Genomic DNA, 20,065 nt, shown 5'->3' with positions numbered 1-20,065 from the left:
AAGAAATTATTGTGAAATTTATTGGTATGGCAGTGTTTTAGCTAGGTAAGAATATGGCCATTTCAGGGAGAGGGAGAGGCATACTAAACTGCTTAGTTCAAGAATGCAGTGTCTGTACTACAGCATAGAACAAATAAATGGAAGGAGTTTAGGACTCTTGACTATTTCACTGTTATGCCTTTGGCTCAGACCACCATCATCTCTCACATGTATTTTTCCCTCTAACTTTCTGCCTGGTGTTTGTTTTCTTATGTTCGCTCCACCTTCATCTCCTCTCAGCATGGTCTCCATTCCACACCTTGCTGTCTCCTTGCTGTTTCTTGAATGGATGGGTCTCCTTCGATTCATTTATCCTCTGACCATCTGCAGAGTTCTTCCCCACTGATCTCTTTTTGCCTCCTTCTCCAGATATTTGCACAAATATGTTCTTCATTTTCTTAGGTTATACAAAAGTTATGGGAGCCTTTTCTGATTGTCTTAACACGGTCTCAATTTGCTATGCATTTAACATTTTCCTTCTCTATACTTTTGTCCTTTTCATGTGTATTATCTAGCAGATTGATTTTATACATCATCTCGATCTCCCACCAATATATAAGATCCAGAAAAATAGAGGTTTTTGTTATTTTGTTCAGAACTGTATATCCAGTACCTGTAACATTGTTGGGCACATAATAGATGCCATAGTCAATGACCAATTGTTCAATAAGTAAAGAAGTAATTCAATGGATTCTTCTCAACTTCGCTAGCACTAAACCTCTCCAGATCTCTTCCCTTTTTTTTTTCTATACCCTCCCCTAAGTAAGCTCTTCTATTTTGATGATTTTAAACACTATATATATGTTCATTAATTCCATTTGCAGGTCTATAAATGTCTCTGACATGTGTAAGTTGTTCAAAAACGTCAATCTTTCCTATCTTTAATTTTTTACTTTCTTCATTCTACATCAGTGAATTCTATTGGTTCAATCTTCAAAATAGATAATTTAATATATATATTAAATATATACATATATAGATAATTTAATATATATAATTTAATATTATATATATATATATATATATATATATATATAATATAATTTAGGTCTCACTGTTTCAGATACAAGCCCGTCCTGTACCACCGACGTACCTATTCTCGTTTACTACAATAGCCAGTCTCTCTGGTTCCTCTGTTGTCTCTTTATAGTTTATTCTCCTTCTTTATAGTTGCAGTTATCTTTTCAAAATGTTAGCCGGATCTCGTCACTGCCTAGATAATAGCTCTCTAGTGATTTCTTCTTTTATCTAGAATAAAATCTAAATTTCTTATCATTATCTAAAAGGGCCTATGTCACATGTTCTATGGCCGTCTCTATTAAGATTCTCTTTCTGCTTTGTATGGTCCAGCCAACCTTGTGGTCCTCTTGAGATCACTTATTAAAAATGTATGGATAAACAGGCTCTGAGAAGTTGAATAACATCATGCAAATTCAAGCCGTTTTTAGAAGCAGACTCTGGTTTCGAAGTTTGTGATTTCAAACCACACATTTTGCGGCCCCTCGGGGTGTTATGTGATAATAGGTGCATGTTGGGGACATTAACTGAATCTGAGAACACAGAGGGTGCCATTGGGGAGGTTAAATGTAGTGTGGTTTCATAATGCTGAAAGAAAAGCAGAATGATAAATGTAGGTGTATATGCAGTGGCAGGGATTTCCTGGCTAGAGCCCAGCAAGGTGTTGTGGATGAAAGAATGTGGAGACTTGTGAGTTCATCATGTACCAGCATAGTTAAAACTGAGAATGGAGCATCTGCCTTCGGCTCAGGTCATGATCCCAGCGTCCTGGGATCGAGTCCCACATCGGGCTCCTTGCTCGGCGGGAAGCCTGCTTCTCCCTCTGCCTCTGCCTGCCATTCTGTCTGCCTGTGCTCGCTCTCTCTCCCTCTCTCTCTCTCTGACAAATAAATAAAAAATCTTTAAAAAAAAAAAAAAACTGAGAATGGATATGTTTGTCAAGGGAGTGGATAGATGCAGAAAGAAAATTTGAGTCAAAGTTATCTCTTGCAAGCCCAGAACCAAATAGCAGTTTGATTTTTTAATTTATTGCAAACAATTGAATAGCGAGGTCTTACTGGCCTCTAGAATATTGGATCACAATGACTGTGACTGTAAAGATAGAAAAGAGGACATACACCTTGATCAAAATCTCTAAGTGAGCATGTGCAATTTTAAAAAGCTCTGCAAATAAATCTGAACAACCCCTAAATAGGTGTGTCTCCTTATTTCGTTTTCTCCTCTCTTATTTCTCCTCTCTTATTTCGCTTCCCATTAAGAATCACTGCTTTATAGCATAGGAAACAAACACACCTAAAACATTTTTTTTTCAAGTTACACAGACAAAATGCAGGTTAATGTAATAGAAAATGATGATAGTAACAAAAGATAGATAGCAAAAAAATATGTATTTAAATTAAAAACAATGTCATGAGGGGTGCCTATGGGTGGCTCAGTCAATTACGCATCCAACTCCTGATTTAGGGTGAGGTCATGATCTCAGGGTCCTGAGACTGAGCCCATGCCAGGCTCCACACTTAGCAGAGTCTGCTGGAGAGTCTTTGTCCATTTTGCTCACCACCTCCAAGCTTGCTCTCACTGTCTGTCTCTCTCAAATAAATAAATAAATCTTTTTTTAAAAAGTGCTGTCATGGATAACATTCTCATCAATGTGCAAATAAGATAAATTACTGGTAAATGCACATCTGAAGGAATGTGTTTTTTAATAAAAAGTTGGGATGAATTTTTTTTTAAATTACACATATATTTGAAAGATGAAACACTATTTCATTTTCATTACTTTTTAATTTTAAAAATATTAAAAATAAATCACAATAAAAGTTGAAAATCTAAACACACACTGAACTATGGGTTTCTTTGTTTTTCACTCCCCTCCAACAAAAAATAACCTTGTTTTGTTATTGAACTTCCAGCTAACTATAATGGATCAGAAAGAGCATGAACATGGCCATTAGAGGAAGATGCAGTTGATGCTGAAGTTCATGTTTACCATATAGTTTCCACAGTGATTCGTTCCTCTGGGTCTCTATTTCCCTAATAAACCTACCTCACATCTTTATTGGAAAAACCTGTCCAGTGAGTCATACAGTCATAGGTATTCTACTGCGGAAAGCCTAAAAGCAGCAGCCAGAATGGTTTTGGTGTTGTAGAACAGTGCTATTATCTTCACTGATGCTATTTGTATCCACTTCATAATCACCCTTGAATTTATTAAATATTTTATCAAGACCCTGGTATGACTCTAAGCATTCTGCATAGATATTTCATGCATTCTTTACAACTAATCTATATAAAATGCATTAATAGCCTTATTTTACAAATAAATTGATGATTGGAGAGTTTAGGCAAATTGCCCAAGGTCACATAGCCAATAACATTTTTCATAAACACTTTTTCTGCCTCATTTCTTGATACCAAAATTGTTTCTAAATTATGGTACCTGAAATAGCAGTTTAGAAAACTTTAAACTGTGAGATAAATGTATTGTTGGCAGGAATATTCCTTATCTTCCTTATATAGCTACTATAGAAAGTATATAGCTTTCCTTATATAGCTTACTATGTAGAAAATAAACTTTTATCCCACCTCTCAGATTAAGGACATTTTAGGATTTCTAATTTCAAATGTATATTTATTAATTTTGTAAATTTCACAACATATTTATTTCATATTTACATCTGGACATAAAATGTTAAAAATATATTTGATTATAGCATGATAATTATTTCTGTAGCTCTTATCAAAAAATAGCATACAATTTAATAGAGAAAATATTTTTAATTCTTCAGCATTACCTCAAATATTTTTGCATAAAATTCATGAAAAAGTGTCCAAGGAACACTTCCTTTATATTCACAAGTTATTAAATCATACTAGCCAGTAGAAAATAATTATCTTTTTAGCTTTTATTATGGTACATCTGCTTTGAATATAAGAAGTAAAATCCTGTGACTGACTTGGCAGCAATTTGCAAGTCGTTCAGAAATTACATTCATCATCATCACTAAGGAAAAGTCTGGAAGGAATTGCCTGAGCTGTATTTAGCATCTATGAGAACTGCACAGTCCACTCTGTTCATCCTTCTCACATTTCCTTTCATAAGGAAAAACCAGGAAACTATAGCTAAGAAGCAGTACATAAAGTAAGGTTTGCTTTCAATATCCTTCGGCTCACCTCAAACTCTTTTCTATGACTCAATAAATAGCCACTTCTAAATTAGTACATGTTTTTTTCAAAGATGTTTGGTTGTATTCCTTATCTTTCTTCAAAGACAATATTACTATCTGAATTTTTAATATCCATTACTTTGTTTATGTATTGTCTATCTCCACAGATTAAAATAAATCTCTGTGATCACAGAACTTCTCAGTCCTATTCACTGATCTTTGTGATCACAGACCTTTTCAGTCCTACTCAATGCTATATCTACTATCCAGAAAGGAGTTCCTGGCAAAAACTGGCAAACAAATTCAAAATAAATAATAATCAGCTTCTTGAAAATAAAATGAGGTTCATATTTTATTGTGGATTTAAAAAATTCAGTAAAACACTATCATGTGATACATCTACAATTAAGAATAACCTTATTGTCTCACAAGTGAAGAGGTTACGTTTAGTCTGGAGGATATATAAAAAAGGGTTCGTTGAGGGGGTCAGTGTATGTGGCTTCAAGTAAAACAAAATTGTGTCATAAAAGAGAGTTTAGATATATTCTATGTGGGCACAAAGCAGAGAACCTTTGGATAAAATTCATTCAGAGACCATTTTTAACTTAGTATTAAAAAAAGAAAAAAAAAACATATTTCTCTTTGAGAAAGAATAAAAAACAACCTCAGTGCCTGGAATTCTAGTAGAGGCTAAATACAGGTCTATTCTATCAAGTAGAGTTAGTAGCAATAGAGTTGTCAGGGGTTAAAATGACCTTCTCCAGAATGTGAGGCACATCCCATTATAGAAAGTGCTCTATTCATTTTAGAGAAAATGAAACACTGCATAGGAGATTAGACAACAGTATTTCAAGAAACCTTTAACATTATTTATCTTTGAGTAAAAAAATAAAAATTATTTAAGTAATAGAAAAGTTAGAAAAAATACCCCCAAAACAGTTAATTTAAAAATAGAGAATCATTGACTATAACACTCCAACTGTCCAACTCTACAGTAATAAATAATAAAATATAATACGTTAATGAGAAATAGTTTAAGGCTGAATGGGGCATCATGAAAGTTTTAAATAATGGCAAAAAATGGATAGGATAATTTTGAATTTACTAATTATTGGTCAAATAGTTAATAGAAAACTATTAAAAAATAACATCATATTTTATATAGTAGGTGGCAAACAGGTATTTACTGTTATCTCTGATAAGTTATCAGTTATATCTGACAGACTTACTATCATTTAGATCAAAGGTTTTCACCTTTCATTAAAATGAAATAAGATTATTTTGTATACCTAACAATTTTAATGATTAGAAATTCAATATGCTTTGGTGCTTACTTTGGAAAATTCATTAAGCATCATTTGAAGCTCTGTATATATGCATATTGCAATAAAACACAGTTAAATTATTTGTTGTACTGACAGTTTTCTCCAAAAATAATATTAATCACTGTCTATGTACCTTAATGTAGCACATTTGTTTCTTTTAATTTTCCCTAGAAACAATGCTCCATAAATATGTAACTAAAATCACATATATAGATAACTTTTAATTTTATTTTGCAATGTATTCATCATATTAGCTAATTTCTTTCTTTGCACATCAAAAAAATTATATTTATATATCTGTACAAAAATTACACTAAGTTCCAATACAATCAATGTAATGGTTTACTTACTTAAGCAGGTTCTGGTAAGTAAAATTTTTACTGAGTAGCTTTACTGAGCACTGACTATATTAGGCTATGGGAATGAACAGTCATGTTCTCTGCTCTCATAGAGCTTTTCACTCTAATGGAGGTGATTACTCAAATATAGGGACCTCCAGTGAATAGTGATATAAAGAAAATAACTTTGAATTCAAGAAGAATTATTTGATATGCTCAAACTACCCATTAAGGAAAAAAAAATTGCAATAATTACGATTTTGTATAATTTTCTTAGAGCATTTGATTTCCCAAGTCCCTTCTAATGTTTAAGTGTTCCCTTAAAATCAAGCTATTTTAAGACTTATACATGCTACTACAAAACAAAGTTTTCAGGACTTTTTCTTGGCATTTCCTAGGCTTATTCCTGAAACTGTGGGATTGCTGCCATTAACTTTATGGCAGAGACTAGAGCAAACCAACACAAAGAAGAGCAAACTGGTAGAACTTGGAACACTCAAAAGAGAAGCCAATTTGCTTCAAATTTGAGATTATTTTCTATCCATAATTAATGCTAAGTCCACCCTTTATTAAAGTAAGTGCTCTACTGCCATTATGGGAAAGTGCCTTTGAACTTTCTACAGACCCTTGGACTATAGCCTCTCTGGGAAATCATGTGAGTTATCCAAATGATAGTGGTTGCCCTAGTGTCACTAGAAAACAAAAATAGGTACAAATATAGTGCATTTTGACACTTGGAAATTAGGCAAGATATCTGGGTGCACTTGCCAAGCTAATAAAAGAGAAAAGAAGGATGAAAAGAAGGAAAGGGGGGAGGAAGGGAGGAAGAAAACGTTTCTTCTTCTCTCTAAACTTCTGCACAGTGGAGGAAACAATCAACAAAGCTAAAAGTCAATGTACAGAATGGGAGAAGATATTTGCAAATGATGTATCTGATAAAAGGTTACTATCCAAAATATACAAGGAACTTACAAAACTCAACACCCAAACATGAATAATAAAAATGGGCAGAAGACATGAACAGATGGCTAACAGACACGTGAAAAGATATTCAATATCCCTGATTATCAGGGAAATACAAATCAAAACTACCATGAGATATCACCTCACTCCTGTCGGAATGGCCAAAACCAACAACACACTAAACAACAGGTGTTGGTGAGGATGTGGAGAAAAGGGAACCATCATACGCTGTTGGTGGGAATGCAAACTGGTGCAGCTACTCTACAAAATAGTATAGAGGTTCCTCAAAAAATAAAAGCGAACTACCCTATGACCCAGCAATTCCACTAGTAGGTATTTACCAAAAGGTTATAAAAACAGTGATTCAAAGGGGCACGTGAACCCTGATGTTTATAGCAGCATGATCAAAAACAGCCAAATTATGGAAAGAGCCCAAATGTCCATCAACCAATGAATCGATAAAGAAGAGGCAGTGTATGCATAATGGAATATTACTCAGCCACAAGGAAATAATGATCTCTTGTCATTTGCAACAACATGAGTGGAGCTAGAAATTATTATGCTAAGGAATAAGGTAGACTGAGAAAGACAAATAACATATGATTTCACTCATATATGGAATTTAAGAAACCAAGGGGAAAAAGAGAGAGAGAGGGAGGTAAACCAAGAAACAGATTCATAATCATAGAGAACAAACTGATGGCTATTAGAGGAGAAGTGGGCTGGGGGATGGGTAAACAGGTCATGGAGATTAAGGAGGACACTTGCTGAAATGAGTATCAGGTAATGTAGGCAAATGTTGAATCACCGTATTGTACATCTGAAATTAATATTACCTGTACCTTAATGAACTGGAATTTAAATAAAAACTTTAAAAAATGCTAAGTAAACAAACAATTCAGTCTAAGATTCAGCCCAGTTCCTCTAGCTGGAGAGCTGGAGGAAGCTAAACATTGCCTGGTATTCCTCTTTAACTCTCCAGGTAATTAAGCAATTCCTTCTGTCTAAACAATGCAGAGGATGGAAGAAAGAATAACCTTCAAGCCCATGAAATCTTTGTTCATCCATCACACCATACTTTGACCGGATAGTGAAGATCTTAGAGATCTTCTGTTTAACAACTTTTGCCCTTTCAGCTGATGAAAACTGAAGATGAGCAGCGCAACCCAATAAATGGCAACTGGGCATTGGGAACCAAATCATGACTCTATCCAACTATTTTGGTGAAGTATTTAAGAGAGTGGGGTAAGTCTAATAGCCACTTTGAAATACTAATTGAAATGTAAAAGTTCTTACAAAAAAGAAGATGTGTTTTAAAGTGGGCATCTTCTTCCTACTTATAAATTTAGGAAAAGAATACTACACTTCAGCAAAGGTGAAAATGTGGAGGATTTTGGATTAAAAGGAAAAACATGTTTGAGTTTGAGACATGTTTGAGGCATTTTTTATGTACTCCCACTTTTTTTCTTAAATATGATTGATTTCAACAGCACTGATAACCAGTGCCAGGTTCTTCGTTAGGGGCTATTAAAAAAAAAAAAAAAAAAAGTTTAGACAAGGTCCCTGATACCAAGGAGCACTGAAGAAGTCTCCCTTTACATGCAATATTCAGCAGCTTGACTTTTTAGGATCATGCTTTAGACTGGATGTTTCTTTCCTACTGGCCAGGCATCCACTTTCATAGCACATATCTAGCTGTATTAGGTCATAACTGGTCTTTGCTTATTGCCAGTGCTGAAACCTCAGCCCATCTTCTGCATACCTTCAGTTACAACAGTTGCTAATTATTCTCAAAAGTTAGAAAATGACCTGCAACTAAGCATACCTCATTTCCCTAATGGTATTTATTTAACTGAAATATAATCTTTTCCTTTTTATTAATGCTGAGTTAAAATAAATCTTTATCCCTTTTTTCTTCCATTGGAGGTTGAGCCCATTGATATGTTTTTGCCTTTTGAGTAGATTGGGTCACAGGATCCTACAGTTTACATATTTCCTTTAAGATTCTTCTCTTTTCTTCCCTTCCCTTCCTGTCTCTTCCCTTTCTTCTGGTCTCTCTTTCTCTCATAAAGTTCTGTATTCTTATTTCTCTGTGAGGTTGAGAATATATCCCAATCCACTACTTAGGAATCATGAAATAATAAAAATTTAATAACCAACTTGACCATGGACTCTACCCACACAACAGATTGAGATGCAAGAAGTCATTGTTAGAACATTTCTGAATTACTAACAACTTCTGTGGTGTACTAATACAGTACCCCTCTGGGTACCCAGATTCCTGCCTAGAAAAACAAACCTGTTGAAGTAAGGAAGAAACTTAACAAAGCAATGAATCTAGGGAATAGTTCTTCAATAATTACTTCTCTCATCTCCATGGTTTACAATGGAAATGTCAGGAGATGGAAGGAAGCAAATAACAAAAGTGAACTAGATTTAGATATTTGCATTAAATATAATTTAAATTGCAAATAATCCTCTTTAAAAAACTCTCTATGCACAACTACATTATTATACACTGCATATTGCTTTAGTGACTAATATTTTTGCCCTTATTGTCTGCAGAGGGAAAACAATACAATCATAAAAACCTTTCTAAAAAACTACAGTGAGGCTAGATGAGGGGCTAAATGGCCCTTGGAAAAGAGGTGAATTTCAGTCTGTGAACAAGGCTTAGGAGAAACTCATGCATATTGTAACTCCCCCTCAGCTGAAGTAGGACTTTGACATCAAATGTATTATTACATTAGGCACTTGAAGAATCAATAAGTTTTCAAGTTTTCAATCTGAGAAGAGTATTATTTACAAGACTTTTTTGTCATCTTAACACAGGTGAATAAAGTTAATTCCTCTCTTCTAACACTGTGAAAATTAGTATTCTATAACTGATACTGAATTAATCCAAGTGTTTCCAAAATTCTGAAGGCTGTTCATTTAGTTGTTTTAGCAAGCATTTATTGAGCATATACTTTCTGTGCAGGCTTATGATAGATGCTGAATATGCAAAAGTGAGTAAAATGTGATTTGCTCTAAAGCTCAAAATACAGTTATTACATATACAATTTGGCACTTGTATAGTGAGTTTAAATAGGATGATACAAATTAATTTGTATGTGAGTGATATTTGTTCAATTGTTTTGGTACCCCTAATATTCAAGTTGCAGAATACACACACACACACACACACACATGTTGGGATTCAGATACACAGAAATAAGCATGATTGTGTGTGTATATGTCTATATCTGCAAAGGAAAATTATTTAAATGATTCCATTTGTCTTTAAAGATTCATCTTAGAAGCTTCTAGGAATCCGTAAACTTCAGTATAAGTTTTGTTTTCTACTGTAGTATTTATGGCATTTTACTATAGATATTTTTCTTTTATTTTTTTTTATGTTCAGTTAACCAGCATATTGGACATCATTAGTTTTTGATGTATTGTTCAACAATTCATTAGTTGCATATAACACCCAGTGCTCACCACAACATGTGCCCTCCATAATACCCATTACCCAGTTACCTCACTCTGTCCCACCCCCCTACCCCGTAACCTTCAGTTTGTTTCCCGGAATCCAGAGTCTTTCATGGTTTGTCTCCTTCTCTGATTTTTTTCCCATTTTATAAAACCAATCAATCAACCTAGGATATAGTCTTATAGGTTAAAATAGAGCCAGTATGATTACATTATTGGGAATGCATTCATGAATTAATACTAAGTTGTTTGAATAGAATTCAGTGGCCATTTCATTGGTCATATAATTAAGAATAAATGTACAATTAATTAATTTAATTTAAGAAAGCTATCTTTGGGTAGGTTTTAAAGATTGAACAGATTTTATGCACTTAATTAAATGAAACCAGCGATGGTACTTAGTCAAATTTATAAATGGATTAGTCACAGAAAATTCCTCTAGAGGGAATCCAAAACTACTTCAAAATGTATTTGAAGTCTATGTTTATCCTAAGTAGTTTCCTGTATACGAAATGAAGCAGCGACCATGATCTTCAGAGAAACAGTATTTTATTTATTCTTTGCTATTTACTAGCATCACTACTTTACCAGTGTTTTCATATTTTTCTGAGACAGATTCTATTATGAATTCATGTTCATCATCATATTTAAATATAGAGAAAATTTGTTTACTATTTGAAAATTGCTTTGTCTCTTCTTTATATAAATATGTCAAAATAATAGAAGCAACTTGTGAAATTTTCACTGCTGTTATCCCTACTAATCATGATACTAAATAAGTATCTCCTTTTTATTTTATTTTTTGCTCAATTTTGCTCAATTGGTTACTAATTTTCTTCTAAGAATAGTAAATCTGCACATCTCCCTTTTTTCCCCATTTATTTATTTTCAGAAAAACAGTATTCATTATTTTTTTACCACACCCAGTGCTCCATGCAAGCCGTGCCCTCCACAATACCCACCACCTGGTACCCCAACCTCCCACCCCCCCGCCACTTCAAACCTCTCAGATTGTTTTTCAGAGTCCATAGTCTCTCATGGTTCACCTCCCCTTCCAATTTACCCAAAAGCACATACCCTCCCCAATGTCCATAACCCTACCCCCCTTCTCCCATTTTTAAATGTCAATCTTCTAAGCATAAGCTTATGCTGTCTTATCTATTATTTTATTTAAATGTTAAACTATTATGGTAAAAAATAATTTGCATGTAAGGTACAGGTTAAAACTATCCCACAGTCTCTTACAGATTTATTAAAAATTTATTTGAAGAAGAATTTCATATTATTTGGCTCCAAATACTAATTTTACCAAAATTGGAGAAAAGGTCATCTTTGAAATATAATTCTCCATGCGGTGGTAGTTGGTTTTTTTTTCCCCCATTTATTTATTTTCAGAAAAACAGTATTCATTATTTTTTCACCACACCCAGTGCTCCATGCAAGCCGTGCCCTCTATAATACCCACCACCTGATACCCCAACATCCCACCCTCCCGCCACTTCAAACCCTTCAAATTGCGGTGGTAGTTTTTAAATGTGAATATTTACTATAGTTAAAGGAAAATTAGATAACTTGAACTATCATTTGTAATTTTTTTTTAAAATTTTCTACTCATATATCTTGCCTAAATACTATAAGTCAGGCACAATTTCAGGTTGTAAACAAAGCTACCAGATGATGGTTTGCATGGAGCTTATGCTCTGTCTTAGTTTGTTCTGGCTGCTATAAAAAAATACTACAGATGTGGTACTTTATAAACAACAGAAATTCATTGCTCACAGTTCTGTGAACTATAGCATGATCAGCTTCTGGTGAGGACCCTCTTCCTAATTGATAGCTCCTTCTCACTGTGTCTTCACATGCTAGACGGGACAAAGGATCCCTTTAAAGCCTCTTTGATAAAGGCACCAATCTCATTCATGATGGCCTGCCCTTATGGCTGAAGTGTCTCGCAAAGTTTCCGACTCCTAATACCATCACCTTATTGGGGAGCACGTAATCCTTCAAGTCATAGCACTTAGTAATGAGGAAAGAGAAAAATTTACAGTTAAAATCAATTTTTAATATTACTCAGGCATAAAAAATAATTAAATCTCACCATTGACAGCAACATGGATGGAGCTAGAAATTATTATGCTAAGTAAAATAAGTCAGACAGAGCAAGGCAAATACCACATGATTTCATTCATATGTGGGATTTAAGAAACAAACTTATAAACAAAGAGGGGAAAAGAGAGAGAGAGGGTGGCAAACCAAGAAATAGACTCTTAACTCTAGAGAACAAACTGCTGGCTACCACAGGTGAGATGGGTGAGGGGATGGGTAAAATAGATGATGGGGATGATGGGGAGTACACTTGCTAGGATGAGAACCAGGTGATGAATTGAATCACTATATTGTATATATTGTATATTGTATTCTTGAAATTAATATTAACTAATTGGAATTTAAATGAAAACTTAAGGGGCGCCTGGGTGGCTCAGTGGGTTAAGCTGCTGCCTTCGGCTCAGGTCATGGTCTCAGGGTCCTGGGATCGAGTCCCGCATCGGGCTATCTGCTCAGCAGAGAGCCTGCTTCCCTCTCTCTCTCTCTGCCTGCCTCTCCGACTACTTGTGATTTCTCTCTGTCAAATAAATAAATAAAATCTTTTAAAAAATAAATAAATAAATAAATAAATAAATAAATAAATGAAAACTTAAAAAAATATATAAATATGAGGAAATCAAGACTGGCTATTTTAATGGAGTCATCAAGGCAGACCTGTCTGAAGAGATGGTAGGATCAGCATCGAACAAAGAGCTACAATCTGGGAAGGTACAGGTGCTGTGTATCCTATGAATTAATTTATTGCAATGTGTGTATTTTTAAATATCATTTCTGTATTGAAATTTGGAAATTGAGTCACAATTTTGGTATTCCTGTGGAATATTGCATTAGAAAGCTTATGGATCCATTTGGAAGGCAGAGATTCCCTCAAGAAAATAATGGTTAACTACTAAATTCCAACTGTCTACTTCCAATCTGTATTTGGATCTCAAATTTCATATGTGAAGAACTGAATTCTCAATATTTTGCTTCAAACATGCTCTTGCAGCAGTTTCTATCTCAGTAATGGCAACTCCATTCATCCTTCCAATCTCTCAGGCCTGAATCCTTAGTGTCATCCTTGCCTTCTCTCTATTTCTACTCCATTGTCTAATTGCTAGGGCACTGCCTACCTTCAAAATACATTCAAGATCTGACCATTTCTTTCAATTTCTACCACTACCTCCCTGGTTGAAACAACCATCATCTCTCACTTAAATTATTCCCATAGTATCTGTAGACTATTCCCAGAATTCCAGCCAGATGATCTTTTGAAAAATATTAAGTGAGATCTTATCCTTTCTTTGTGCAAACCCTCCAATTATTTCTTCTCTTACTGAGAGTAGACATAAAAATCATACAGTGACCTACAGGTCACTAAATAATGTGGCATCTCTCACCACTCCAACCTTGCCTGAGACTGTCCCCTCCCTGGCTAGCTCCACTCTAGCCACACTCTTCCACTCACTTTTCATGGAGAACTCCAGATGCACTTCTGTCTTGTAGCCTTTGCTGTCTATTCCTTCTGTTGAAATGCTCTTCCTCCAAAACACTGTTTAGCTCATTACCCTCCTTTTTCAAATCTCCACTTAAAAGTTTTTTTGTTTGTTTGTTTGTTTTTTCCATTCAAATATTGCAGAGTTTCCCTACCCAGAGGTAACCAAAATCAAGGTTAAGCACTCAGGCTTCCAGGCTTCAAAGTTGGCTCAAGATTCCTTTTTTTTTTTTTTTTTTTTAAGATTTTATTTATTCATGAGAGAGAGAGGAAGTGGGAAAGAGAGAGAGCAGAAGGAGGAGCAGAGGAAGAGAGACAAGCAGACTCCACACTAAGTGTGGAGACCAATGTGGAGCTTGATCTCAGAACCCTGAGATCATGATCTGAGCCAAAACCAAGAGTTGGATGCTAAACTGACTGAGCCACCCAGGTGCCCTGAAGTTGCCTCAAGATTTCTGATACCAATTTCAGATTCAAGGTTACCAGGGCCACCTCACTTCAGACTAGCTGGCTATAAATTTGAGATCCCTAAGGACTTTCTCAGATTTAATCGTGCCCTAGAATGATTCACAGAACTCAGGAGGGTTCTATAAATACAATTGGAATTCTGGTATAATGAAAGGATATTTTATAACCATGAGAGACTGTGGACTCTGAGAAACAAACTGAGGGTTTTGGAGGGGAGGGAGTGGGGGGATGGGTGAGCCTGGTGGTGCATTTTAACGAGGAAGCACCCAGAGAGGTGCATAAACAATGAATCTTGGAACACTGAAAAAATAAAATTTAAAAAGAAAAAAAAGAACCTGTCTGGGCACCTGGGTGGCTCAGTTGGTTAAACATCTGCCTTTGGCTCAAGTCGTGATCCCAGGGTTCTGGGATTGAGTCCCACATCAGGCTCCTTCCTCATCAGGGAAACTGCTTCTCCCTAATGCCCTCTCCATACTTGTACTCTCTCTCTCTCTCTCTTTCTTTCAGTCTCTCTCACAAAAATAAATAAATAAAATCTTAAAAAAAAAAAAAAAAAAAAAAAAAAGAACTCATCCAAAGAAGAGATACATAAACAAGATCTGGTACTCACAGTATTCCAAAGGTAAAGCTTCTGTAACCTCAGAGATGCATTACCTTCAGGGCATTAATTGTGGCAATGTGCACATGGAGTATTGCTAGCCTAGGGAAGCTCACCTGAGCTTGAGGTCCAGAATGTTATTTTAGTTTTATTACATAGGCATAATCAATTAATTTATTAGCCATTGTGATTGAACTCAATCTTCATCCTCCCCCACTTCAGGAGGCCATGTTGATATCACCTGACTCAAAGTCCCACCCTTCTAATCGCATGGCTGGTCTTTCTGGTATGGCTGTTCCTTCCCTGAGATTATCAGTGTGAGCAGGCTCACCCTGAATCATACCTTTAGTAAAAGCCATCAGGTGCCCACCATGAGTCATCTTGTTAGCATAAACAATTAGGTACAGTGCAAAATTCCGAAGATTTATGGGCAAAGGCCAATGAAATTCATGATTACACACTCCTTAACCACTGTCCCATCTCTAGCAACTCTTACTAACATATTATATATTTTCCTTATTTGTCTTATTTATTGTCTATCTTCTTCAAAGAAAGAAAACTGCAACAGGCAAGAATTCCTATTTTTATCTTTGTTGGTTTTCTGTGACTTAAATAAGCCTGACATAGTATGCACTCAATATTTGTTGAATGAATAGACGAATTTTGTTTTGACAAATTCAGATTCCCTTACAGCCCCTCTATTCCTTAAATTAAAATATAATTTTATTTAAGTGTGACCTGACATAGAATAGGAATCTATAAATATTTGTATATTTAAGAAATTATCCAATATAATCTGTATTTCCTTAGCCCTCTCAGGATGGTAGAATATTTATCTGGCCTTTCAATTTACAACTACAAATTATGGCTTTATTTTATTAGATTGTAAGGTACACTGAAATATAATCATTGTATACCTTCTTAGACATCACTGCCTCTGAATTCCTAACAAAAAAATCTTATTCCTATGTTAGGATTGATGGGAATCCTGGGGTTTATAATCCCAAGAAAACTTGACGCATGGAGCTGAATGTATACTACTTCATATAAGGCATCCTGAGTCAATTAATGTCTTTTTTATAAATCTGTTCATAAAATAAGATATCAAATCTATGCTCAAATATCACTGACAAGCAGGTAATTTCCTGAAATAGAGATGTTAGGAAAATACTCTGTCTTTTGGTTAAATAAGCTAACAAAACTTTTCAAACTTACATAAGAGAAAAAGTATAATGGATGATCTTTAGACCACTTTTGTATACCACAAAGTAGAACAAAAATCTCATAGTAAAAATAGAGCAGAGATTTTTCTATTTCATGGAAAATTTTAGGTATTACCACTTCAAACTCTTTATTTTGTGACAAGAACAGGAAATACTTTTGATAAATAACAGAGCCAAGATGTTTAAATATACCTTATAATTTTGAGATTAAAATTATATAGTGTTTCAGAATTGTGTATCTGGAAAATGTGTTGTATTTCACAGTCTTTAATTGATACAGATAGAAAGAGAATTATATCTCTTCTTAAGTTTTAAAGTCTTTGAAGATTTCTTCAAATTACACAGTAAAATGTTCCATCACTTTAATAGCTATTTCAATCACTTTTTGAAAACGATATCTGCATCCATAGGCAAAGGAATTTTATTATCTCTGAATTGCATTTTGGAATGTCATGAGATATCTCATAGAACAAAGTTTGTCAAATGAACAGGGGCAGTGCCAGTAGTGGTTTGCTCTTGAACTCGAGTACGAGTCAGCTTTGTTCAAGTCACCATTTGCAGAAACCAGGAAAGAATGAGCAGTTAAAATGGTGCCATAAGTTAATTAGAGTGGAATTAGAAGGAAAGTGGGCAATTTAGGAACATAAGAATTGCTGTACCGAATCAGACCAATGGTTCTCCTGGTTTAATATCCAGCCTCCAGCAGCTGTACTTGTTAGTTTCTAAAGCTTTAAAAGAAAGGGAAAAGACTACATAATTCACCTAGACAAGAGTGCCATCTGTGATCTGGAGAAATTTTCTTCATGACCTCTCTCAAATAATACCCTAAATCAGGAGGTTTCAATCCTCTTATGATATTGGTTTAGCTTGAATAACTTGGTTATTAATAATTCTTTTTTAATCATTTAATTCCTACATAAAATCAACTAGTCCATCAAGAAGCTATTTATCTCCAAAGCTCCTGAATTCATGTGTGCTTCTATGATGAAATATGAATTTGTGGTTCTTATATGATACAAGTTCTTGATGGCAAAATTTGTTCTAGATAACCGTGCTCAATGAATGCCTATTTCTCCTTCCAAATCTACTGGGATTACAGACTTGTGGCCAAAAGAAATCTTATATCTGCTATCACTACTACCAGCTTTCTATCTGTTACCAATCTACAAAGATATTTGAATAAAGAAGGAATTTGTGTGCTGAACTTTTAGAAAAGTTCAACTGGAGTTTTTCTTACATGATTTTATTTAAGGTAGAATGAATCTAAGAGAGAGAGGAATGAATTACTTATCCTTATCACTTCAGTCTTCTGTTTATGATAGAAGTACATGTAACTAGTTTTTTAACTTTCTTGGTTATTCTGGAAAACCTCCAGGTCAGTATTTCTAAAATGTTATGTTCAAAATAAGCCATTTAGTCAAAAATCCCTCAAGTATAGTTAAAGCCTACAGTTACAGTCTAAACCATTTTCCTAGGCTGTCAGGTCTTAATGTGATAACACTAATATCCCAAAGCTGTAACTCTAACAGGATCTCCTCTATCCTATATTCGAAGAAAACTTGTTTTTTCATTGTCTTTTGACCTAAGATGAACACTCATTAATTGGAACGATGTAATTCTCTTCCCCTTCTCTAGCTTTCCCAATGTCTCTTTCTCCTTCAGTTCCTATTTACTCTCCTCACTTCAGCTTAAAGCTCTTTCCTTCAGGTTATTTCTTTTCAAATTTAGTGATTATTCCCTCTTCTGACAATTTGTGTCCCTTTGTTTATGTTTGCTTTATATTGGTTCTTTGTTTTCATGAACGTTCTTCCTTGTAAATTTTCAGGGGGAAAACTATGTTTCCCATGTTTATTTGTATTTCTAGATCCTAGAGCAGTGTTTAGCTCATAATCATAACATAAAAATATATTAAAGGTAAATCAGTAGAATTGGCAATGACTAACTACATGGAGCCACTTGCAAAATGTTTACTCTTTGAGTTTGTGTTTGTGTGACCTAGGTAACACCATATTATTGAGTGTTACAGAGTTGTAAACAAACCCCAAACTACACATTTCTAAAAAAAAAATAAAATCAAGTGTTTTTGATGTAAAAATCACAATAAAAGATATGGGGAATATCAGCACAAAAAGAGAACATGAGAAAGAAAATCTGAATTGAGCTAGCCCATGCCCTTGGGAAATGAAGGAATCCCACGCTTCATAGCTGGGGCAAAGTCGAGGGAGTGAAATAGAGGAGGGAATTTCTAAGTAACTGTCCCTAATTCCTGTTGGTTGACTCTCGCAAAGACTACCTGAGAGAAAGCTTGAAAATATGAATGGCACCATGTGTGTTAAGTTTATCTGAACCCACTGGGGAATTATTGAAACATTTTCATCAGTGAGCAGATCTATAAGAATGTAAATCAACTTGAAAGTGAGACGGAAGGGAGTTTCCTATAGTAATGAAGTTACTTGCCTAATAGAACATGTAATCAGTCACTAACTCAGGCAGTAATGACAAGGGCAAATAGAATGACATGGAAGCAAGATATTAGTAGAGAAGATTGGGTCTGAGGTAAAGGAAGAAAAGGAGACAAAAGGAACACTGCCCCTTCAAGCGTGTTTAAGTGTGAAGAAAACATTAGCATTCTTGAAATAGAAAATATTTTTTTCTCCCTGTTTGTTAAGCAGAAATGCATGTAAAAGTTATTCTTTAAATTTTAAGTTTTACACTTATAATTTAGTGCTTCAAGTTGCTGAAAACATTCCACCCAGTTCATTTTTACTTTACATCATCAAAACAAAACCACATTTTTTTTCTGACTTTTTTAAAGCTGTTGTTGGTTTTTGAGAACAATATTCTTTCTCTCTAACAATGATTTCAGTAGAACTATAATATCTCTCTTTAATTTTTTAGAAACCCTGATGGAACCCAGAACAATAGCACAAGATGGCCTGCCTTCAAAAACACTGACCAGAAATATTTAACCTTGAATACAGAGTCACCAAGGGTATACACTAAACTACGTGCTCAACAATGCCGATTCTGGACACTATATTTTCCCAAAGTCTTGGAAATGACAGGTGTGTATTTTTTTAGTATTTCGTCAAATAATTGGTTGTTAATTATGTAAAAGGGAGAAAAGGTAGAGTATCCAAGGCACAGTGATGGTGTTAATCTGTGAATTTACAACTACTTGATTCTTTCACAACTTTCTTCTAGCAAGTTTAGATATATTTAAGGGCTTACTATATGACCAGCACTTTAGTAGTAAAATAAAGAAAACTGAGGTAGAGATTTTCCCCTAGAGGAACATAAAACCTAGTAGTGCAACTAAAATAGGGCACTACTTTCTATTCAGCTCATCTTTGTGGAATTAATTAATGAGAAAATGAATAAATAAAAAATAAGCAATGTATAGAATTAAAAATATAATTAAAAATATAGAATGAATTTAATTTATACTCAAAGAGAGGTAAAAACAAATTTATTGATAAATAGAACTCTTGATTTCTAAGGGAGGGAAAAAAAACCTCCAGAATTTAAATATTTAAAAACACAATCCGAATATTTCTAAATATTCTGAGCTTTGAGACATTTATCATGAACACACACATATATTACACAATACAATAAACTAATTTAGTTAACTAATCTTAAGGAAAGGATTCCGTAAGCTTATATAAGGAAATCTAGGAAAATTGGTTCCGATTATAGTGTTATTTGAAAATTCATTAGTAAGAAAATATTTAAATTAATTTGAAGGATCAGCTTGAGTGATCGCCTCTGCTGTGAGGAAAATGACATACATATCTCATTCACTTGCCAGTTTTAAAATGCCCAGCTGTTTCTAACCCATGTGACTCCTCAGGCCTTGAGTTTGCAAGTAAA

At 34.5% G+C, this 20,065-nt stretch overlaps 1 protein-coding gene across 1 annotated transcript in view; it reads left to right on the top strand.

Annotated features, from left to right (window-relative positions):
• Positions 1-20,065, top strand: part of BCHE (butyrylcholinesterase) — a 59,745-nt gene that overhangs the window by 32,834 nt on the left and 6,846 nt on the right. Inside the window, exon 3 of the mRNA XM_044255097.1 lies at positions 19,091-19,257. Coding sequence (XP_044111032.1) covers positions 19,091-19,257 — 167 coding nt within the window. The remainder of the gene's footprint in view (positions 1-19,090; positions 19,258-20,065) is intronic.

The sequence above is a fragment of the Neovison vison genome, chromosome 6, assembly GCF_020171115.1.
Source record: "Neovison vison isolate M4711 chromosome 6, ASM_NN_V1, whole genome shotgun sequence".
NCBI classification, from domain to species: domain Eukaryota; kingdom Metazoa; phylum Chordata; class Mammalia; order Carnivora; family Mustelidae; genus Neogale; species Neogale vison.
Note: the sequence above shows the minus strand (reverse complement) of the source record. Positions and strands in the feature narration are given on the sequence as shown.